Source organism: Pezoporus flaviventris, unplaced genomic scaffold (genome assembly GCF_033815535.1).
Source record: "Pezoporus flaviventris isolate CSIRO_AGI_PZ_B2104156 unplaced genomic scaffold, CSIRO_AGI_Pfla_v1 ptg000005l, whole genome shotgun sequence".
NCBI lineage: Eukaryota > Metazoa > Chordata > Aves > Psittaciformes > Psittacidae > Pezoporus > Pezoporus flaviventris.
In genome coordinates this window covers 18,430,439-18,452,992 of record NW_026892553.1, presented here as the reverse complement: position 1 = coordinate 18,452,992, position 22,554 = coordinate 18,430,439, and the positions used below count along the sequence as shown (strand labels likewise).

The 22,554-nt window shown below is 55.0% G+C and overlaps 2 protein-coding genes across 4 annotated transcripts; one reads left to right on the top strand and one right to left on the bottom strand.

Annotated features, from left to right (window-relative positions):
• Positions 1–488: 488 nt before the first annotated feature.
• On the top strand, positions 489–7,243 carry TSPAN6 (tetraspanin 6). 2 transcript variants are annotated; one of them, XM_061446166.1, is made up of 8 exons: positions 489–635; positions 719–907; positions 2,227–2,301; positions 2,964–3,062; positions 3,211–3,366; positions 3,959–4,042; positions 5,691–5,790; positions 6,580–7,243. In XM_061446166.1, exons 1-7 carry the CDS (start codon positions 549–551, stop codon positions 5,757–5,759), a joined length of 759 nt encoding a protein of 252 aa, XP_061302150.1. In that variant the 5' UTR covers positions 489–548; the 3' UTR covers positions 5,760–5,790; positions 6,580–7,243. The 2 variants fall into 2 exon arrangements, with proteins under 2 accessions (XP_061302150.1, XP_061302151.1); XM_061446167.1 differs by lacking the exon at positions 2,227–2,301.
• A 2,005-nt stretch (positions 7,244–9,248) lies between these two features.
• On the bottom strand, positions 9,249–18,663 carry TNMD (tenomodulin). Of its 2 annotated transcripts, XM_061445520.1 has the most exons (7): positions 18,549–18,663; positions 18,294–18,428; positions 14,774–14,914; positions 13,579–13,680; positions 11,416–11,569; positions 10,183–10,355; positions 9,249–9,498 (listed from the first exon to the last, which is right to left on the bottom strand). In XM_061445520.1, exons 1-7 carry the CDS (start codon positions 18,594–18,596, stop codon positions 9,289–9,291), a joined length of 963 nt encoding a protein of 320 aa, XP_061301504.1. In that variant the 5' UTR covers positions 18,597–18,663; the 3' UTR covers positions 9,249–9,288. The 2 variants fall into 2 exon arrangements, with proteins under 2 accessions (XP_061301504.1, XP_061301505.1); XM_061445521.1 differs by lacking the exon at positions 13,579–13,680.
• Positions 18,664–22,554: the final 3,891 nt, after the last annotated feature.

Here is a 22,554-nt window from a genome sequence, read left to right as displayed (position 1 = left end):
GTGTGAATGCACTAATTATGTGGCAGCCAGCAGTGTAATTAACAGCACAGCTGGCCTGGCAGCGGGGGAGGCAAGAGGCCATGTGTGGGGACACCCCCGGGGAGGGGATGGGGTGCCCGCCCTATGGTGGCTGCTCCGGCTGGTCCCTGCTCTGCTGGGGGGGACATACGGGATGGAGCGGGGGTCCATGGTGGCGTTGGGTTGTATCGGCAGTGGTGGGGCAGGAGGGCAGGGAGTGGGGGCATGGGGCAGACAGGAGGTGACATAGGACAGGCAGGGGGTGGTACAGGGCAGGAGAGCAAGGACTGGGTGGCGTGGGCAAGCAGTGGGTGACATAGGGCACGCGGGAGGCGATGCACTGGCGGCAAGTAGCCTGCAGGGGGCGACACGTGGAGGGAGGAGCGCCACACCGGGGCGCAGCGCCAACGCCTTCGGTCGCGCTCGGCCATTTCCGTGAGCGCTCGGGCGGCTCCGGCAGCGCTCGGGCGGCTCCGGCGCGGCGCGGAGCGGGGCGGAGCGTGTTCGGCTGCGTTCGGCCCGTGTCGGCCATGGCGTCTCCGTCGCGGCGGCTGCAGACGAAGCCGGTGATCACCTGCCTCAAGAGCGTCCTGCTCACCTACACCTTCGTCTTCTGGGTGAGAGCCCGCCCCGGCCCCGCCGCCTGTCGCGCCCGCGCCGCCCTGTCGCGACAGTGGCGAGCTGTGCCCCGTGCCCGCAGGTGTCGGGCATCGTGCTGCTGGCGGTGGGCGTGTGGGGCAGCGTGAGCCTCGCCGTGTACTTCTCGCTGCTGGACGAGAAGGCCACCAACGTCCCCTTCGTGCTGGCGGGCGCCGGCACCGTCGTGGTGCTCCTGGGCACCTTCGGCTGCTTCGCCACCTGCCGCGGCAGCACGTGGATGCTCAAGCTGGTGCGTGCCATGGCTGGGATGGACCCCATCCGCTCCTGACCCCTCCCGGCACGTCCCCAACCTCGCTTCCCCGGCCCATCCTACTCCAGCCTTCCCCACGCCATCCCAAGCCCACCCCATCGCAACTCCCTCCTGTCCTACCCCACCACAGACCTGTCCCGTCCTACCCCGTCACAACCCTGTCCTGCCCTACCTCATCCAAACCTTGACATGTCCTACCCTATTGCAACCCCATCCTGTCCCTAACCCTAGCCCTGTCCCATCTTACCCCATTGCAGCCCTGTCCCATCCTATCCCTGTCCTGCCCTACCTCATCCCAACCTTGACATGTCCTACCCCATCCTGTCCCTAACCCTAGCCCTAGCCCTGTCCCATCTTACCCCATTGCAGCCCTGTCCCATCTTACCCCATCCCAGCCCTGTCCCATCCTATCATATCACAACCCCGTCCTGCCCTACCTCATCCCAACCTTGACATATCCCACCCCATCCCAACCCTGTCCTGTCCCTAACCCTAGCTCTGTCCCATCTTACCCCATCACAACCCTGTCCCATCCTACCCCACCACAACCCATCCCATTCTACCCCATCCCAGTCCTGTTTCATGTTACCCCATCCCAGCCCTGTCCTGTTCTACCCCATCACAACCCTGTCCTGCCCTACCTCATCCCAACCTTGACATACCCTACCCCATCCCAAGCCCATCCTGTCCTACCCTAGCCCTGTCCCATCTTACCCCATCACAACCCTGTCCCATCCTACACCACCACAACCCATCCCATTTTACCCAAACCCAATCCCGTTCCATTTTACCCCATCCCAGCCCTGTCCTGTCCTACCCCATCACAACCCTGTCTCGCCCTACCTCATCCCAACTTGACATATCCTACCCCATCCCAACCCTGTCCTGTCCCTAACCCTAGCTCTGTCCCATCTTACCCCATCGCAACCCTGTCCCATCAAACCCCACCACAACCCGTCCTGTTCTACCCCATCCCAGTCCAGTTCCATCTTACCCCATCCCAGTCCTGTCCTACCCCATCACAACCGTGTCCTGCCCTACCTCATCCCAACCTTGACATACCCTACCCCATCCCAACCCCATCCTGTCCTACCCTGCCCTGTCCCATCTTACCCCATCGCAACCCATTCCCATCCTACCCCACCACAACCCCAACCCTATCCCATTTTACCCCATCCCAGCCACATCCCATCTTACCCCATCACAACCCTTTCCCACCCTACTGCATCCCAACCCCATCCCATCCTATCCTGCCCCATCCCATCTGGCCCGTCCCACCCCGTCCTTTCTGCCCGCAGTATGCCATGCTCCTGTCCCTCATTTTCCTCATTGTCCTGGTGGCCGCTGTCGTGGGGTTCGTCTTCAGGCACGAGGTGAGTCTGGTGCTGGTGATGTGGAGCCACTCTGGTGCTGGTGTTAACCCAGGTACAGTGATGGCACTGGAGGGACCAGTGGCAGCAGTGCTTGCTTTAGTTAAAATGGGTTTAAACTGGCCCAAAGAGCAGCTTGGTCCCTGTAAGACCATAGAACATGGAATGGTTTGGGTTAGAAGGAGCCTTAAAGCTCATCCAGCTCCAACCCCTGCCACGGGCAGGGACACCTTCCACTAGAGCAGGGTGCTCCAAGCCCCATCCAACCTGGTCCTCAAGGACCCGTAAGGTCCCCGTAGGGGAGAGGCTGGGTGTATGCTGCCCCTTCACCAGAACAGGCTGAGTAGCCTGGACTTTAATTCCTGGCTTTGGTCTATCTTCTGCGGTGATTTCTGTAATTAAATCATTAAATGAAAGCCTCTGAGGCTTCCTGCACCACGGAGCAGCCTCTTGGGGGGGACCGGCACCGCGCACATCCTTGTTATTACACACACACAGCATCCCAGCCTGCCCTTGAATACAGCCTTTACCTGCCTGGGGACAGGGAACGTCTGCTGGCCATGGCCAGACTCATTGCTGCCATCACCAAGAGGTGACTAACATGGGGCCATGGGTCCCCAAGCACGGGAGGGGTTGGCAGCACCGCAGAGACCTCTCTGTTGCAGATCAAGACCAACTTTGAGAGTAACCTCAACCTGGCCTTGAAGGGCTATAATGTGACTGCGGATCGGCACAGCGAGGCTGTTGACACCATCCAGAGAACCGTGAGTGCTCCACAGTGGCGGTGGGAGAATGGTTCTGCACCGTGGAGGTTTGAGTTTGGGAGATGCTGGGTGAGATGGGGGCAGTTTGTGGGGAGGTAAGGGCATGGGAGTGATGGTAGGATATGGGTGACTGTCCTTCCCCCTCCAGCTGCACTGCTGTGGGGTGCAGAACTACTCGGACTGGGAGAGAACTGAATACTTCACCCAGAGAGGCATCCCCCAGAGCTGCTGCAGGAGCCAGGACGACTGCTCAGAGGAGGACCTGAAAGACCTGGGCAAGGCCAAGCTGAAGGTGTTTGTGGACGTAAGTGAAGCTCAGCAAATCCCTCTGCCTGTCCTAGAGGTGTGCAGGGCAGAGCTGGATGGGTGGAGAAGGGCTTGTCCTTCCTGATGTAGCTGGAAAGAACTGCTCCCTGCAGCCCAGGAATTCCCCTAGGGTGGATGTGGGGGTATGGTAGAGAGAAATGAGCCCTTCCTTGTGTCTCGTGTCCCCTCCACTCCTCCTTTGGAGCTCAGGGACCAGCCAGACCCAAGCGTTTGTGTGCAGCTGAATAAGAAGGTAATTTCCCAGTGAAGTATGGGCACTGCTGACGTCTGCCTGCCCCAGTGCTGCGCAGGCAGGGGTGACCTCACCCTGCAGGTGATGCAAGGGATGTACCTCTGATGAGTCACTGCTTCAAGGCAAGGACCAGGAGCACCTTGCTCAACCCAGTTCCCTTGGGAGCAGCCCACGGGCAGCCCTCCCTTTGATAACGCTGCTGGGCTGGGAGCTGCTCACTGATAGGGGAAGGACTTTGACAAGGTCAGGCAGGAGAATGGGAGCGTCTTCCCCTGGCGCTGGTGTGTGCTGTGGTGATAAGCACTGCAGCCACGTGCCTGCTTTCCCTCCTTTGCAGGGGTGTTTCTTCCTGGTCACGTCAGTGATGGAGTCGAAGATGAGCATTGTGGCTGGAATCTCCTTTGGCATTGCGTGCTCCCAGGTAAGCCTGCCTTGCCTGGCACAGGAGGAGCGCAGGCACTGCTGTGTCTCTGGAGGTGTTTAACCCCTGCACAAAGGCTGGTGCGTGTACAAAAGGCACGGGCTGTGTCAGCCAGGGAGGAGCATCCATCCCGCAGGTTCCCCTTGGGTTTAACCTCACTGTAGTGCTGTCCCCAGTCTCTTAAACCCTGTGCTGAAGCACCAGCTCTGTTTCCACGAGCCCAGGTTGTTTGAGAACAGAGCTCCTGCCTCAAACAGCTGGCTTCAGGGAAAACCAGATGGAGCCTGTGCTGGGCAAACCCCCTGCGTTTGCTGTTGGGGTCGGATGTGTGCCCTTCCTTTTCCTAGCCGCTGACCTTCCTCTTCAGCAGGGAGGTGTTTTGGCATCACTTCAGCGTGGCTGCATGCCTGTGAGTGCCTGTGGAGGGCACCACCGGTGCCACTTACCCTGTCCTCTGTGTCCTCCCCAAACCCTCCTTTATCCCGCGGGACACTTCCTGCAGGAGCTGCAGCAGGAGCGTGCTCGCCAGCCCCTGCTCCAGCAGGCTTTATCCCATCAGGAAACAAGGGGCCCCTGGGCCCCTCCCATAGACTGAGCATTGGGCGCGCTGACGCCGTGGTGAGGTTTCCCGAAGTGCCGAGGGTTTTCCGATGCTCTGCAGCCTGGGCTCTGGGATGGCCTTGACCTCAGAGGGGCTGGAATTCACCTTCGTTATCCAGCACGTACAGGCTGTGGTATGAACTTCCAGGTGGAAGTCGACCTGCGCCAGCACGGGGGGAAGGAACCCCACTAGGATATTCCTTCCCTAACAAGCACGTTGCTGTGTGTTCCCAGTAAGAGATGGGTTGAACTGGGGGAGAGGTGGGAGCCGCAGCTCCTGGCTGTTGCTTGTGCTTCCAAGTGTTTTTGGATGGAACTGGGAGAGACCGAGAGCTGGAGCTGCTGCGCCACTGACCACACTGTCCTTCTCAGTGAGCTGTGGGGTCACTGAGACGTGACAACATACAGACAGTGGTGAGCTGCACTCTCCCAGATCCCGAATTACCCCGGCTGATGCCAGGCTTGGGAATTGTTACCGGTTCCTGGCTTTTATCCCTCTTCCAGCAAGCTGAGCCATGCAGCCGGCTGGGACCCATCATGCAAATGTGCCTTTAACTTTGCTTGTGTAGGTCAGACTCCAGCAGGATGTGGCCCCAAATGTCTGCACAGGGGCTGGGAGGACGTGTTGTGATAACAAGAGCGTGTCCTTCAGATGCTGATGGGAAAACACCAACCTTGTCCTTGCCACGGGGAGAAGTGGCTGCTGTTCTCTAGTGGCTGTGTAATTGGCTGTGATGCTCCTGAGATCTATGTAGTCTCCAGAATTGCCATAAAACAGTAGATGCTTCATGAAGCAAAATGTAACCGGATGGGATGAGGAGCATCTCGTGTGGGGAGCTTGTTTGGCTGATGTCTGCAGGATGCTCTGCTTCAGCCTCTCAGTTATTCCAAAGCAGGGCAAAGCAGCCCGTGTTGTGGTTTGTAAATCCCACTGTCCATGCTTGGATTTTATAATACTGGAGTTCTGGAGCAATATATCAAGCTTTACCCCTAAAAACCACCGTATCCTGGTTGTGGCTACCTCTGATGTGTGTTTTCTCTTTTTCAGTTGGTTGGCATCATTCTCGCCTGCTGCCTGTCCCAGTACATCACCAACAATCAGTACGAGATGGTGTAGGTGGCCTCCAGCACACTGTGGCTGTGGCCAGGTAAGTCTGTCCAGTGATGTAAGTGCAACGGGCAGCCTCTGCATCCCTGGCTGCTGCCTGGTCACCCCTGGGGACCCTCAGCATGGTGGTGGGTACCACATGGGGGTGTGGGGATAGGGGGCAAGGCAGTATGTGCTGTCATGTGTGCTGGGCTGCGTCCCCAGAGCATGAGCTGCCAGTTGAGGGAGGGGATTCAACCCCCTCTGCTGCTGTCTGTGGAGACCCCCTCTGCAGTCCTGGTCCAGCTCTGGGGCAGCAGCACAAGAGGGACGTGGAGCTGCTGGAGTGAGTCCAGAGGAGGCCATGGAGATGCTGCGAGGGCTGGAGCAGCTCTGCTCTGGAGCCAGGCTGAGAGAGCTGGGCTGGGGCAGCCTGGAGAAGGCTCCTGAAGGGGAGACCTGAGAGCAGCTCCAGTGCCTGAAGGGGCTGCAGGAAAGCTGGAGAGGGGCTTGGGACAAGGGATGTAGGGACAGGCCAAGGGGAATGGCTTTAACCTGCCCGAGGGGAGACTGAGATGAGCTCTTAGGCAGAAGCTCTTCCCTGTGAGGGTGCTGAGGCGCTGGCACAGGGTGCCCAGAGAAGCTGTGGCTGCCCCATCCCTGGCAGTGTTCAAGGGCAGGTTGGACACAGGGGCTTGGAGCAAGCTGCTCTAGTGGAAGGTGTCCCTGCCCGTGGCAGGGGTTGGAGCTGGAGGAGCTTTAAGGTCCCTTCAACCCAGTCCATTCTATGATTCATTGTAAGCTGTGCATAGCCCAGCCTGCTCTGCTAACGCTGTTCCATGTGTTGCAGGGTGTGCTCTCCATGGCTCTCCACCACCTCCAATTTTCCTCTGGATGTCGCTTCGGGAAATCTTGCTTTGAACTGACTGATCCTCTCACCTAGCTCTTAGGAACGAGCACAGCCTTGTCCTGGTGTGCTCGGGGACTCGTCCTGACACTACTCTGCTGTGCCACCGTGTGGGGTAATCAGTGTAGCTGCGGTGGTTACAGCAAGCATGCTCCTCCGTTGGCTCGGTGCTGTGCCTTGTGGGACTCCTGGTGCTCCTCTCAGTGCCTCCATCGGGAAAGCAACACTTTCCTCATCTCCAGCAGCCCCTCTGGATGCGGTTGCTCTTGAGATGGGGCTGTTGCCCTGTTCCAACCCACGCTGTCTGCCCAAAGCCCTTGGCTCAGCAAGGTCTCTGCTTGATGCCAAGCTCTTCTGTCTCATCCCTGCCCTGGGGTTTATATACTTCTTTATAGTTGTACTTTCTGAAGTACAGGCCATAGTGATTCTTTGTAAGCTGTAGCAAGGTCTGGTGATATAGCTCCTGGTGCCTTTCCTTTGGTAGGTGTCCTTGCACCGAGTCAGCTGTGACTTGATTGTCAGTATTACGTGCTGCTTTAACTCATTTTATGTATTGAATAGAACTCTCTCGTCCTGACACACAATAAATATTAAGATATTTTACCCTGTGAAACCACCTTGGCTTTTCTTTCCATCTCCTGGCACTGTGGAGAGCAGCAAACCCCACTGGGAGATGATGTGGCTGCCCCAGGCCAACCGGTAAGCTCTGGACCATTGCAGCTCACAGCGCCAGTGCTCACTGGTGCACTCCTGCTTACCAGTAACTCCTGTAATTGAAGTTCTTCATAACAGTGCTTGTGTAACAGTGCTGGAGCAGAAGGCCTGGAGCATCCCAACCCCATGTAAATGTGTGGATCACTGAGAGCAAGGGGCAGGGCAGAGCTGCTGGAGCTTGTGCCCAGCCTCTCCTCTGGGTAAGAAACATGCACTGAAGCATCCGTGTTCGTTTGATACTGCTCATCTTGAGGCTGTTTGTCAGGCAGCTTTGCCTTGCTGGTGCCATGTGGTGCAGTGAAACCCCCCCTCCTTGGGGGCTTCTTGGGTCTGGAGGGTGGAAGTGACACGGGCTGTGGCTTGGAGCACAGCGGAAGGTGGAAAAGGAGTGGTTAAGCCATGGGTAGGAGCAGTGGCTCTGTCAGCGCACGCCTGGCTGAGCTGCCCCATGGTGCTGCAATGACCCGCTGCTGACGGAGGAACCCAAAGGGAACACCCGAAACCCTGGTGTGTTGCATTGAACCCAGGTGAGTCAATCAGAGCTCTGCCAGCACCGAAAGCCTCCCGGGTCGGGCAGCGTGCGTCAGAGCATGGAAACCAGATTGGAGAGATGGGCTCACAGCGGTTGATGGATGGAGGGAGACGGGAGCACGTGAGAAGCAGGGCCAGGTCTGGATGAACCCATCCGTGTCAGAGGGAATTGTGCCTGCCTCTGCTGGCAGCTTCCTTCCACAGGTATGGGGTGATGTTGTTAGAGAGTGGCTTAGGGAGCCCAGAGGTTCCAAAACCAGCACTGCTGGTCCCTGTGGCCAGAGACAGGCACCCATCAGAGGGTGCAGATCTCACCCAGTTAAACAGTGCTTACGCAGGCACCTCACTTTAATTTGCAGAGACATCAGTGTATGCCAGAGGTACAGGCGTGTGCTGGGGGAATGCCATGCTGTCCTGGCAAAGGCACTGATGTACTTTGGTGATGAGACTGGACCCACTGAGCCAGGACACGAGCACGGGCTGGTTTCCTGCAACAGCTGTGTCTGGGTGGGTTTCACATGTCCCCGCTGCATTCAGACCTCCCCTCTCATGGGGATAAATGTCTTGAGGGACGCATCAGAAACACGTGGTTTCACCAGGGCTGTTGGTGTCCCTTGGGATGCCATATGTGGAGCTCTGCTGCTCCGCTCAGCACAGCTGTGAGCAGGGATGGAGGGAGCTGCCCTTAAAACGTGCTTACATCCCCATGGGAGCCGCAGGGATGCAGGGAGGGCCTGGCAGCACCAGGGACACCATGGCTGGCACCCAGCACAGTGGCACCGAGCAGGGCCTGACCTTTGCTCCCTCTGGCTTTGGCCACCCGGTTCTCCAGGGAAGCTCCTGCCTACCCATTGCCCACATGACTCCTAATGGGACTGGAGCTGTCACTGAGCACATCAGAGCGTGCTGGAACAGCAGGTCGAGATGAACTGAACAACTCCCAGCACCATCAAGGAGCAAATTAGGGACCTCGGCACGTTCCCAATGAGGTGAGCGCTGGCAGTCCTGCTCCTTGAGTTATGGATGCTTGTGATGAGGCAGCTGAGCAATTAGATCACTCCCAGACCCATTAAGCATCCCAGGCTGAGACTAAATGACTTCCCATTTTCTTTGCAATCGCTCATACAAGATGTTTATTGTTTGCCTCTTGCCGCTCAGCGTGGCCACGATGCGCTTCAGCATGGACCCCACAGCACTTGGGAGGGGGACCACGCATCCCTGCAGCGGGGATGTGTGAGCACACGGACCATCCAGCCCCATAGCGCAGCGCAGGATGCCAGCGGGCAGGCGGTGTGTGCATGGTGAGGGTGCTGTGGTTGGCAGCACCCAATCAGGTAATGACCTGCATGTTGGGTATGTCGGGATGCCTCCAGATGGGTGCGAGGTGGGCACGGGCAGGATCTGAGCCTACACCCTGCCCAGCATCCGAGCGATCCACCAGTTGCAGGGCATGATGATGCGGCAGATGACCCTGCCGCCCTGGTAGCAGTAGGGGTAGGGGTAGTAGCCCAGCAGGGGCTCGCAGACCCGCCGGCAGTAGCGGTTGGCGCGGCGGCACTGGGCGCAGCAGTACCCGCGCTCGTCCCACAGCGGGTGGAACTCCAGCCCGTTCTCCGACTGCCAGGGAGAGCAGTGTCAGCACAGCCAGGGGGATGTGTGACCGAGGCATCCCGGAGCATGGGCAGGACATCCCAAGGAACATGGGCAGGACATCCCAAGGAACATGGGCAGGACATCCCAGAGCATGGGCAGGACATCCCAAGGAACATGGACAGGACATCCCAATGAACATGGGCAGGACATCCCAAGGAACATGGGCAGGACATCCCAAGGAACATGGGCAGGACATCCCAAGGAACATGGACAGGACATCCCAATGAACATGGGCAGGACATCCCAGAGCATGGGCAGGACATCCCCAGGAGCATGGGCAGGACATCCCAAGGACCATGGGCAGGACATCCCAAAGAACATGGACAGGACATCCCAAGGAACATGGACAGGACATCCCAAGGAACATGGACAGGACATCCCAAGGAACATGGGCAGGACATCCCAAGGAACATGGACAGGGCATCCCAGAGCATGGACAGGACATCCCAAGGAACATGGACAGGACACCCCAGGAGCATGGACAGGACATCCCAAGGAACATGGGCAGGACACCTCAGGAGCATGGACAGGACATCCCAAGGGACATGGACAGGACATCCCAAAGAGTAGAGCCAGGACACCCCGGGACACACATGACACCCTGAGACCATGACCAGGACACCCCATGGTGTGATTCCCTGCACTCACATAGTCATTGATGGGCAGGTCCTCCTCGGTGAGCTGCCGTGCGTGGCGCTTGGGCCCTGGCTGCGCATCCTTCTCCACCTCATGTTCGCTCCCCCCATCCAACCACCTCTGGTTGTCCACGAGCAGCTCAGGGTCTTCTTCTGCTGCCCCTTCGAGGTTGGCCAGCTCAGGAGCTGCAGGAAGAGCCCAAATGTTGCTGTCAACAAGCAGGGAGCAGAGGGACAAACGCAGCAGCAGGTATTAATGTGCCGAAATCTGGTGCTAAGGCACAAGAAAAGCCCGCCAGCAAACTAGCTGCACTCCATTGCCTCTTGCTGTCACCAAGCCTGGAAGGGCTGTGGGAGGTAATATGGTGAGAGGAAAGGGTAGAGAAGGCATGTCCTGTCCCCTCCCTGTGCTCGTGGGTGGTGGGTACCCATGGGTGGTGTTTGCATTATCATCATGCTGTGGGGAAGCACCTCCTCATGGTGCTGCTGCGGGGGGAACTTACAGAGCCCCAGCAAAGTGACATGATTTGGGGCAGATTAGGCCCAGCACCACCGTGACATTGATTTCCTTTGCTGAAACCCAACCGCAGATGGGGTCTGATGGTGGGGACTGAGGAGAAAGGGGCCAGCAGCCTCCCTCCCTGTGCAGTGGGGATCTCTGCTGCCCACTTGCTCCCAGGAGCATCAGTGGCTATGAGCTGAGTGGTACCCATGTGGGATGAGATGCTCCTCGACGGCTGCAGAGCAGAGGGAGGGTGCTTGAAACCAGCTCAGAATTGGGGTAGTGAGTGGGTAATTGCACTGGCACATCTCAGAGATCACAACCTCTGTGAGGGCTCTGTAATGGGCAGCCGGAGCTGCAACCCCGTTGTGTGATTTAGATGCAGACATCTGCTCGTGCTCAGGTGTTCCCGCAGTGATGAGCATTGAGGTGTTCCCATTTCCAGCAGCACTGGCTTCTTTACAGGTACAAAGGGTTTAGGGTTTAGTTTTGCCTTGTTATGAGAAAGGCAAGTGGCCGCTCTGCGAAGTGCAGGGCAGTGGGGAGCCAGCAGAGAGAAACTTCAGCTCCTGTTGTTGCACTGATCATGCTCTCCTGGTCATGGTTGACATCATGTTCATGTCTGAGTTGTACAATAAGCCCCTGGAAATGGGTTCCTGCCGCACTGGGGGACATGGTGGGTGATGGGGCTGGTCCCAGCGAGGGGGCTCCCATGTGCTTTGGATGGGGGATGTTTCCCTGTACCTGCTATGGGCGTGGGGTGGATCCAGTAGATGGTCACGTTTCTGCAGATGTCAAAGATCTTGGAGCTCTTGAGGAACTCCTTGTTCTGGATGGGCTTTTCCCCGGGCACCCAGACCACGGACTGCTCCAAGTACGTGGTCGTGATTTCTTCTCCCTGGAAGAAGAGCCACATTTCACCCCTGCATGGTGAGACACCCTGTGCTCCCCTCGGCTTACCCAGAGGCGCCTCTCCCATCCCAGAGAGCAGCTTGGCTTCATCTGCCTTGTGGTGCTCACCCAATGCACATGCAACGCCCTACTGTTCCCATCATGAGCCCCATCTCCCCTACCTGCTTTCAGCCACCACCCCCCTGCTCTCCTCTCCCTGTTCATCATGCTTCAACAGCCTTCTCCTGCGTGGTCCCCACCATCTGGAGGAGCCTTCTGGAGCGCCCCAGCTCATTTCAAACCCAAGATTAAGGCATCTCCCCTCTGCTTTTCTCTTACTATTTAATTTCTCTCTCCTTCTGCTGCTGATTTTGTGATCGAACGCTTTAATTTATTCCTCACAGAACTCCTTTGCGCGGCCATAGACTGTAATTTATAGCACATGTCTCTGCCCTTGCATTAGCCCACGGTGTGTTTTGGCAGGCGCTTAGGGAGGGAGATATATAAAGACTATTGAGCGGGTCTGCGCTGAGCTATCTGCCGAGGCCACTTGTGTGTGGTGGTGGTGGTAGCCCATAGAGCAAGCTGGCAAATGGCATCTCTTTGCTTTCCAGGAGGCATCTGGAGCTGTGTTTCTCTTCTGGAGCTTGTCCTTATGGTTTTGGGAAGTCTTAGGGAAGAGCCAACGCAACCTAAGTGCTGTGAGATTCTGTGGGGCCAGAGGGTTGGGCAGCATCAGTGGGGCAGAGCTAGGGGGATGCCACCCCCAGAACTTGAATCCCTTAGGATTCAGGTTGGAAAACCCCTCTTCCTTGTGCTCCTCACCTTGCTCTGGGTGCAAGTCCTATCCTGGCTCCCATTCCCTACCACAGGGCAGCATCCTCTGCCTCCTGCAGGGCATGGAGCTGGGTTTCTCTCCCTGTGTGGCTGGATTGGTCGCATCCTGCACTGCAGAGCATCATTAACATGACAAGGTCTGGGTCTTTGGAGCCTATGGTGAAAGCAGCCAGGCTGGAGAGATGCTGCCTGAAGGATATTTATCTGGCTGGGTTTTACATTGCAGCTCTCAACCCAGGGCAATGTTCAGCTGAAGCCAGGGAAATCGTCTCCCTTTTACAGTGGTAGCTGAAGAGATCCATGGGCATCTTATGGCATAATCAAAGAATCAGCATCTGGGAATCTGGGTCAGGATTCAGGGAATCGCTTCTGCCCACACTTGGATTCAAACACGTGTCCTGCTGGTGCTTCATCTTCAACGGCTTTCCTGGGGGGGCTCAGAGTGCTAACACCCTGCATCCCTCAAAGGGGGAGGTGGGGGGGCTGTGCCACCATAGTGAGCTTGGGGATGGGGACAAGTAAGGATGCTTTCGAGGCACTGAGCTGAGGATAGGCTGTCAGAGAGGGGTTAAAGCCGTAGAACCATAGAATCCCAGAGTGGTTTGTGTTGGAAGGGACCTCAAAGCTTACCCGGTTCCAGCCCCTGCCATGGGCACAGACACCTTTCACAACACCAATGTATGGATTCACACAGGACAGGGAGGCGTCCCCAGCCCCGTGCTTCCCACCTCCAGGGCTGCGCGCCAGGCACGCTCCCAAATCCCACTCCTTAAACGTGGCTGCTCTTTTAAATTCATTACTTCTGCCTCATTCTGCTTGAGAACACGAGGCTCAGTTCTGGGAGAAGCCAATCTGATTGACTTCTCAGTGCCTGCTAATCCTGAGCTGCCTTGCGACCTTTTGACTACAACAGGATTATTGTTCTTGATCTGCGGTATTGTGCTGAGAGGTTTCTGCCTGCCGGCAGCCTAATCCTGCCTCTTTCCACTTGTTTTTAGAAGCAATCCTCTGAAACAAGATCGTTTTATGAAGCGATCAGAACTCATTATTCCTTTCTTGCAGCATCATTGGAAGGCAGAAGCAGATGGGAGGGTGGTGGGGACGGTGCTGTGCTCCCAGTGCTGGGCACATGAGGGGGTTTCACTGGGAACACGAGGGTGTCCTGCTTTATGCACCTACCTCAAGCTCTGGGATCTTGGCCTCTGTCGTCTCAGGCAGGACTTTAGTCTGAGTTTTGATGAAGCATTTTTGAAGTCCCACAAAGAAGATGCCGGTTATTCCCTACAGCATCAGAACAAACAGCAAACAAGCAGTCAGGGCAAAGCAGGAGAAATAACCCTGTTGTATTGAGCGTGCATAGAATCATTGAATGGTTTGGGTTGGAAAGGACCTTAAGGTCATCCAGTTCCAACCCCTGCCACGGGCAGGGACCCCTTCCACTAGAGCAGCTTGCTCCAAGTCCCTGTGTCCAACCTGCCCTTGAACACTGCCAGGGATGGGGCAGCCACAGCTTCTCTGGGCACCCTGTGCCAGCGCCTCAGCACCCTCACATTAAGGAACTTCTTCCTTAGATCTAACCTGAACTTCCCCTGTTTCAGTTTGAGCCCATCACCCCTTGTCCTATTGCTACGGTCCCTGATGAAGAGTCCCTCTGCATCCCTGTAGGGGCAGCAGGTTGAGGGTTTTGTTGTGCTTTTCCCATTGATGTTCTTGTGCAAACCCCACTCAGCAGTGGTGCTAAGGTGCACAAAGAGGTTCTCCTAAGGGATTTGCACTTTATGGGTTGGGAGAATTGGTCTTTTTACAGATATTTGAAGGCAGACAGCAATAACATTTTCCTTTGCTCCCCTTCTCCTTATAACTCTCAGGAGCTGTGGTTATCACCAATAAAAACATGCAGAAGAGCATCTGACCGTTATGGGTATATGAACATCCAGCCCCCGGTTCCTGCCAGGCTATTAGCTTAAAGTTTTGCCATATGTCACCGCACAGGATATTTCCCTACACATTTCAATTAGGTTTCAGAGAGAGCCCTACAACATTGTCATGAGGGTTTAATGCTCTGCAGACAGAAAGATGCACAGGGCTCGGATAGATTGATGGTGATTGCGTTCCTTCGCAAGGGTAAATCCAATAACTGGGGCTTGCTTTTAGAGATGCATCTTGTTGGAACTGAACCACTCCACTATTAAATACCGGTGGAAGCTTATGTAGATACACATCTCTTTCCCTTTGAGAGCATCCCCAGGGATGCTGCATGTGGGTATTGCTCTCCCTGACACAGGGCTGGGGCTTGCTCCAGTGACCTGTGGTGTCCTAAAGGATCCCATTGGTCCTGCTGCATGGTCCCAAGGATAAACCCTGCTGCACTCACGTTTTTGAAGTCATGGATCTCCAGGATTTCCTCGCTGCCGTTCCCGCTGCTGAAGGTCTCTGTCCTGGCCAGTGGGTCGATCTCCATCACAATCTTCTTCTTCTCACCGTGGCTGAAGAACGTGTGTTCCATGTCATAAACCTGCGAGGGACAGAACCACACAGTGGTTGGCTCAGCCTGACCTGAATTCACCCACTGGCCAGTGGGTGAGCAGGATGGTTCTGGGTACCCTGCACCAGGGCAGCTCTGAGCCAGGATGGTAGCCTGGATAGTGAAAGGAGAAACAGCTCCCAGGCACCAGGGGTGGGAAGAAGGGCGGGATGGGGCCAGGCTGTGTGGGGACATGGATGTCAAACCTGGGAGATGATCATCTCACACTTGCACCAAGAGCTTGGCCATGGCTCAGCCTTTGCCGGCGCTTTCTGTGGCATGAGCCTGGGCATACATCCCAGGCTGGAGTGAAGTCCAGAGCCCAAGGGACCTCACTTTCTTGCTCCAACACTGCATCCCTGTCTCACTTGCTCCATCACTGCATCCCCAGCTCCCTTGCTCCATCCCTGTATCCCTGTCTTGCTTGCTCCATCACCACATCCCTGTCTCATTTGCTCCATCACTGCATCCCTGTCTCATTTGCTCCATCACTGCATCCCTGTCTCATTTGCTCCATCACTGCATCCCTGTCTCATTTGCTCCATCACTGCATCCCTGTCTCACTTGCTCCATCACTGCATCCCTGTCTCATTTGCTCCATCACTACATCCCCAGCTTGCTTGCTCCAGCACTGTAACCCCAGCTTGCTTGCTCCATCACTGCATCCCTGGCTCCCTTGCTCCATCTCTACATCCCCAGCTTGCTTGCTCCAGCACTGTAACCCCAGCTTGCTTGCTCCAGCACTGCATCCCTGGCTCCCTTGCTCCAGCACTGCATCCCCAGCTCCCTTGCTCCACCACCGTATCCCTAGCTTGCTTGCTCCAGCACTGTATCCCCAGCTCCCTTGCTCCATCACTGCATCCTTGGCTCCCTTGCTCCATCACTGCACTTTCCGTTTGTCCTGGAAAAGCCGAGGTAAATCCTCTCTCTGCCTGGAGGAGATGAGGGATTGCCTGCGGATCAAAGCCCTCCTCCAGGGCTGGTGAAGAGCTCTGGGGCGTAGCAGCCGGCTTCCCGTCAGCACTCATCCCTGCGGGAGCCGGGGGGAGCCGTGCCGGTGGAGCAGCCCTCTGCTGCTCTCAGGTGCTCACCGCACGCAGCCCGCCCCGCAGCGCTCCAGTCTCTGCGGATGCCTGACCCTTAAGGAATGAGCAGTGGCAGATGCTATTTGAAACACAAAAGTGATCCCGCTGGCACTGAGCCTCGGGGAGTCTCGCTTCCTAAATCTAATGGTGTCATGTGGAAGGAAAGGGCTTGTGCAGATCCCCTCCAAAGCCACAGGAGAGGGGGATAATGGAGGCACAGGGATGGGGATGCTCTATTAATCCCCTGGCAAAGCTGTGGAGCTGGTAAAGGAGCACTCTGAAACCCCAACCCAATCCCCCTTTCAGGGTCCCCTGGTTCTTGCACATCCCTCCCCGTGAGGGTGTTCAGAGGCTCTCATCTGTGCCTGCAGCATCAGCATCCCCTGTTTTGCAGCCTGTGTGCTGAACTGGCCATGCAGGTGGTAACTGCCAGGTACCTTTACCTCTGCTTAAAACTAGAAGAGCGATGAGCGCCTGGGCATCCATGAGCATCTCCTTTTAGTCAGCAGGAGGCTTTTCTAAAGATATATAGCCACAATGGATGTAATGGCATGGCAGAAAGAGCCTGCAGCCTAAAATGGCTGGAAACCTGTTGATTCTGCCTGACAAAGTGCACTCAGTGCCATAAATAACTTCCAGGGGTTAGGATCCTGGGTGGTACCTTATCTTCGAGTGCCTCTCCATCTATGAAGAATGACTTTTGCCATTGCAGAGGTCAGGTAACCCATTTGGACTTTGCTGGCTCATGATGCTCAGAGAGCTATGAGATGTTATAGGACTAAAGGTGACGCTTGCTGTGTTGGATGCTGCCAAGCAGAGGCCACCCCTCAGAGGAACAGGTCTTTAAAGCCTTTTTTCCACTCCCTGGTTTCATGAAGGGAGCTTGGAGGGGTTTTTGCTCTTCAAAGAGCTTGATTCCCCTTGGTTTAGAGTTCTGAGTGTTAGGAAGTTCCAGCCTCCTGAATCTGGCTTTTCCCACAGGATTGCCGGCCCAGCTCTCCAGCCCATGGACACCAATGATGTTGGACACCAGGAGCATCCCATGCAGCTCCACTGCAGGAACACCTTTGCTTCCTTAGGCCTTGTGAAGGGCTTCCAGAGATGCCACCAGGCTCCATCCTCCTCCGGTGCCCCCCAGTGAGGATGCTGGGGGCTGGAGCTATGAGGCTGAAGCAATGGCTCAATGGCCCAGAAAGAACCTCCCCTCCAGGGGTTAAGAGCTGGCACTCACCCTGCTCTTCGAGGAACAGTGGAGGCTTTATAGCGGTCTTGGCAGGAGCCCACCGGCACATATGGCTTTGATTGCTGCTTCTTTTCTTTTAGGAGGTATTTATTTCTATTTGCTGATAAAAAGACCAAGTTTCCAGCAAGCAGGGTGCTTCCTCTGCCCAGCAGGAGGGCAGCTTGGACGGGATGCTGTGGCTCCAGCATGGGAGGAGCGAGGAGATTCCATGTGGGAAAGGGGTCACTTTGTCTGTGCATGGGGATGCTGGAGAGCTGGCAAGACCCGCTGGTGCCAGGGTGCAAAGCAAGGCCTCCTCAGTGGGCATGGACACTCAAAGGAGGATGAGGAGCACTGAGCTGTTGGCGTCAGTGCTAATTCTATGATTCAAGGTTAAGTGATTTGCTTGGGGTACAGAAGGAAATAAAAGGCAGGATTGCCAAGACCCTGGGCAGAGATGTATGGGAGACGTGCAGCCCTGCTGCTGCCCCCGACACACTCGGCACTTAGAGCAGCGTCTGTCTGGGGAGCTGGGAATAAAGGAGCCCAATCCAGTTAGCAGGAACTCCTCCACAAGCTAATCCGTCTCAGCGTCCCCTCGCATTGCAGACACATTAAAGTAAGAAATACAGCCCATGACAATCCATCACGGCCGCGTCCTGGCTTTCTCTCCTCTTTATGCGGTGGCATAATGACTTTTCCACCAGTTTCTGGCAAGATAATTGAAATGAAATGGAAAATATTTTCTTACTTGTCATGAAATTTGCTGCCGGTGGAATAAGAGTAACTTTAACTCTTCATGGCATAGCTCCCATCCCCTCTAATTGTCAGAATGCGGTGGCAGAGAGAAATAAACCCCAGCCTGTACAAAGTAAAAGCTAGTTATGAATAATAAAGACATTTCTAAATGGCTCATGAATACTTGTGGTCTAAGGAAGTGCATCTTTGTGAAGTCGCCTGGGTTTTGGGGTGTAGTTAACAGTTTCGGTGGTTTGGGGATGGGGGAAGGCTCTGTCTGGGGAAGCAGCACTCTGTAATGCTGGATCAGAGAGTTGTTACTTACTTTTCTGGGCGCTGGGTTCCGCAGGTATTTGACACCAAAGAATATGAGGATAAGAGAGATGAACAGCACGCTGAAGAGCAGCCCGCAGACCTGGTACCTGGAGCAGGTCCTCTTCCGCCTCTTGGATGCTTCTGCCTAAGGAGTGACAAAGAGCGATGTTTGGTGCCGGTGACCCAAGGAGGGGCACGCACACACGGGTATCAGACACTGACAAGCTGCAGGGGTGCAGAGCAGCAAGGCGAGCCCTGAACTCACATCCAGAAAGCGGCAGTCCTCCGGGCTGTCCCGAGCCGTGCCTCCCATCGTCTCCTCCGTGTGCGAGCCCGCTCCGAGGTGGAGTCACAGCGGCTCTGCGCTGCACATGCAGCAGGGAGGGCCGGGTCCTGACGGTGCAGCAGCTTCCCCCGGCAGCTCCCGCAGCGCTGCCTGCTCGCACGCCATTCCCAAGCCTTTGGAGAGGAGCCTGCATGGAGCGGCGCGGTGCGGTGTCCATCGGCCATGGGCAGGGCACAGGGTTCTGTGCTGCTCCGGCCCAACGCTGCTGCTGCCTGTGCGCTGATGGATGGGCAAGGGCTCCTGGACACCCCTGAGCTGTGGGGATGCGGGCACTGCTGCTCTTGGGAGCTGCTCCCTTCCAATACAAACTAGTCTGTGATCCTATGATTCCATGATTCTATGATACTATGATTCCATGATTATATGATTACATGATCCAGGGGCACTTCTGCAGCCCAGGAGATGCCCGTGGGGTTCCTGCATGGCATGGGGACATGGCATGGCAGGGGAACATGTGTACATGGCCATGGTTGTGCATGGGTGGGCATGGGTGTGTGCGTGTGCATATGTATATATGGTGTGCATACACGTGCGTATGGGTGTGTTCATGCACATATGTGTGAGTGCATGAGTGTGCATATGTATGTATGGTGTGCATGCATATATGTATGGGTGTGTTCATGCACATATGTGTGGGTGCATGAGTGTGCATATGTATGTATGGTGTGCATGCATATATGTATGGGTGTGTTCATGTACATATGTGTGAGTGCATGAGTGTGCATATGTATGTATGGTGTGCATGCACAGATGTGTGAGTGCATGAGTGTGCATATGTATGTATGGTGTGCATGCACAGATGTGTGGGTGTGTACATGCACAGATGTGTGAGTGCATGAGTGTGCATATGTATGTATGGTGTGCATGCACAGATGTGTGGGTGTGTACATGCACAGATGTGTGAGTGCATGAGTGTGCATATGTATGTATGGTGTGCATGCACAGATGTGTGGGTGTGTACATGCACAGATGTGTGAGTGCATGAGTGTGCATATGTATGTATGGTGTGCATGCACAGATGTGTGGGTGTGTACATGCACATATGTGTGAGTGCATGAATGTGCATATGTATGTATGGCGTGCATGCACAGATGTGTGGGTGTGTACATGCACATATGGATGCATGGCTGTGCATGCACTCACTGCCAGCCCACAGCAATGTAGTATGAAGCCCGAGCTCTCCCCATGGAGTGCGTTCTGCCGCCCCATTGGCTTAGCCAGGAATTTCCTGACTAAGTTTTCTATTTGTCTCGACATTCCAGAGTTCCCATTTGTTGCAATCGCACCGTTTCTGCGTGGAAATGAACCCATCTGAAGGAAGACTCCCAGCAATCCAGCACAGAGTTTCTAGTCTGAACAGGATGAGGCTCCCTGGTGTCGAGGAGCTGGCACGGGCTGCTTTTCCAAGCTGTTCATCTAATATAAACCCGGAGTGCATCATGCACTCATTAAAACTGCACTGCTATAAAAGAAAACCCACATTGGGCTTGGCTCAGGGTGGGGAATAGAGAAATTGCTTTTAGTAGGTCCAGTGCTGGCTTTGCCATCTCCCCTTCCCTTAAGCCAGTGCCAGTTACTCCAGGATGTAAAACACACCAAGGAGGGGTTAGTGTAATGTTGGAGAGGCCAATAACAGAAGGGAACCATACTGAGGAGTGAAAGACAGCAGGTTATTTGGAGGAGAAACATCCCTCTTCAATGGAGAGCAGCAACCGCAGGCAGCCTTTGAAAGCACCCAAAAGGTTTGGGGAATCTAAATGCAGTAACCCTGTGCAGATATGGGCTGTGTGTCCTCACTTCCCAGCAGAAAGTTCCCCCTGGAAGCCTTTGTTATTCATTGGAAACTGAAGTATTGGGAAGTGCTTTCTTTCCCTGTCAAAATCAGGGTTTCAAAGGAAAACTTTGGAGCAGCTCAGTTGAAAGACAGCTGTGATGGTAGGAGAGGATTGCAGCTGTGCCACTAAGCAGGCACAACCGATCAGCAGAGCAGCCCATCTTCACAATGCCCCCACTGGGGGCACAGGGAACACTGCAAATACCACTCGTAAAGTAAATTAAGCATGATTGGTTTATTGCTGTTGTAAGGGAATGTCAAGGTTTTTAATGGCAATCACTGGAATGCCAGCAGGAGTCAGGCAGTGGAATCAGCTGGAAGGGGTGAGAACCTCCAGGCTGGGAGTTAATAAAACTCCATAAATACCATTCCAGAGCTTGGTGAGTAGTGGGGATGGAGTGATGGGGATGGAGTGGTGGGGATGGAGCATCAGGGGTCTCACCACTGGGATGGAGACCTCATCTTGCTGCAGCCTGCTGGGCACTGCTGGCCCAGGGGACGGGGAGCAATGGGGTTGAGCACACACAGTGCAGGCACACACAGCGCATGCATGTGCAGCCAGCCCCATGCGTCCTGACCCCCATGCAGGGAGCAGGATGGGACCCCTCCATAGAAACCATTATAAGTATCCAACCTTGAACCAGGGCAGCAAGTCACTGGGCAAACCAAGTAGACCTTCCCCTCAGCAGCTGAGCGCTGTGTGACAGCCGCTGGATCCCAACAGGGAGATGGATACTTGGGATGCAGAGAGGGACAGAAACCACAGGAGGTTGCCCAAAGAAGTGAATGCTCCATCCTTGACAGTGTTCAAGGCCTGGTTGGACGGGGTTTGGAGCAACTTGGTCTAGTATAAGGCATCTCTGCCCATGGCAGGGGGTTGGAACTGGATGATCTTAAGGTCCTTTCCAACCCAAACCATTCTATGAGTCTACAATGCTGCTCAGGAATGTCTTTTCCCCTCCATTTCCTAATCCTCTGTCTCAGCATTCAGGGTGTCAGATAAAGAAAAAAATAAAGGACTTTCCATGAAAAGACAACATTTTTTGAGGGGGGAAAAAACCCCCTTTAAGATGACAATCAGGTTCTCTGTATAAAAAGCAGTTCTGATGGAAATCTCCCATCAGTGCCAATGGAAAGGGAACAATCACTAATTTTCCTGGAAGCTAATGAGCGCCAGTGTATATGACAGGGGAGAATTTAATCTGATGCGAGCTGCGGAAGAGAAGCAATACTGATATTAACGTGTGACTAATTGATACCCAGAAGAACATTTGAAATGATTAAAAGCCATTTGATTTCTATACAGGGCAATAAGAGGCTCATTGGCGACGACTGGTGCATCCTTTCAGTTCTCTACACATCCTCAGTGTAGCTCGACTGCTGCATCAAGTCTCCGTGCCTGGAAGTGTGGTACCAACTGATTCCTCCTGGACAGCACAAGGGTTTGTACACGGTGTAAGGGTGAGAAGCCTGGAAGGAGTAAAATAGGTCCCCAAACCACTAAAAAGCAGGTTCCCAAAGCAATGGGGCTCAAGCAGCAGCCTCCAGCTGGAACCCCCTGGTGATTAATATGGTGCTCTTTGTTATAATGAAAAACCCATTAAGGTCAGCGGCAGCATCTCCGAGCAGCACTAAATTGGAACGATGGAGACAGTAAAGTTAAAAACGAGCCATAATATTAATGTGGATAGTGAATTAATTGGGCAATTCCATAGGTAGTAAGTAAATCATCTCATTTACTGTGGGACTCTGGCTGCAGAGTGCTGTGGTGGCAGTAATGGAGCCAGGGAAGCAACACTGAGCGTCAGCACTTGAAGGGACCATACTGGATCCATCCCTTTGCTTCTTCTCCTTTGGTGCTTCTGGGGGGAGTCTCAATAGGGAAATGCCTCTTGCTTTGCTCTTCTGGGTGCTCCAGCCCCAGAATGCATCGTCCAGGGCAAGGTGTCTGTCCCCTGGTCCTGAAGTCATGATCCAAAGCATCTGCACCTGGTCCTGCAGCACTGGTCCAAGGTACCTCTCCCTTAGTCCTCAGCTGTGGTTTAGTGTCCATTGTCTGGTCCCACAGTCACAGCCCAAGGTGTCTGTCCC

What these genes read in the sequence shown, in the direction of transcription:
- TSPAN6 (XM_061446166.1), top strand. Translation starts at nt 549, where the DNA reads ATGGCGTCTCCGTCGCGGCGGCTGCAGACGAAGCCGGTGATCACCTGC. An exon ending in GGTTCGTCTTCAGGCACGAG is followed by an intron (nt 2,302 to 2,963) that starts GTGAGTCTGGTG and finishes TCTCTGTTGCAG; the next exon opens with ATCAAGACCAACTTTGAGAG. An exon ending in AGCTGAAGGTGTTTGTGGAC is followed by an intron (nt 3,367 to 3,958) that starts GTAAGTGAAGCT and finishes CCTCCTTTGCAG; the next exon opens with GGGTGTTTCTTCCTGGTCAC.
- TNMD (XM_061445520.1), bottom strand. Translation starts at nt 18,596, where the DNA reads ATGGGAGGCACGGCTCGGGACAGCCCGGAGGACTGCCGCTTTCTGGAT. An exon ending in AGGACTGCCGCTTTCTGGAT is followed by an intron (nt 18,429 to 18,548) that starts GTGAGTTCAGGG and finishes GTCACTCCTTAG; the next exon opens with GCAGAAGCATCCAAGAGGCG. An exon ending in CCACCCCACGCCCATAGCAG is followed by an intron (nt 10,356 to 11,415) that starts GTACAGGGAAAC and finishes CTCTTCCTGCAG; the next exon opens with CTCCTGAGCTGGCCAACCTC.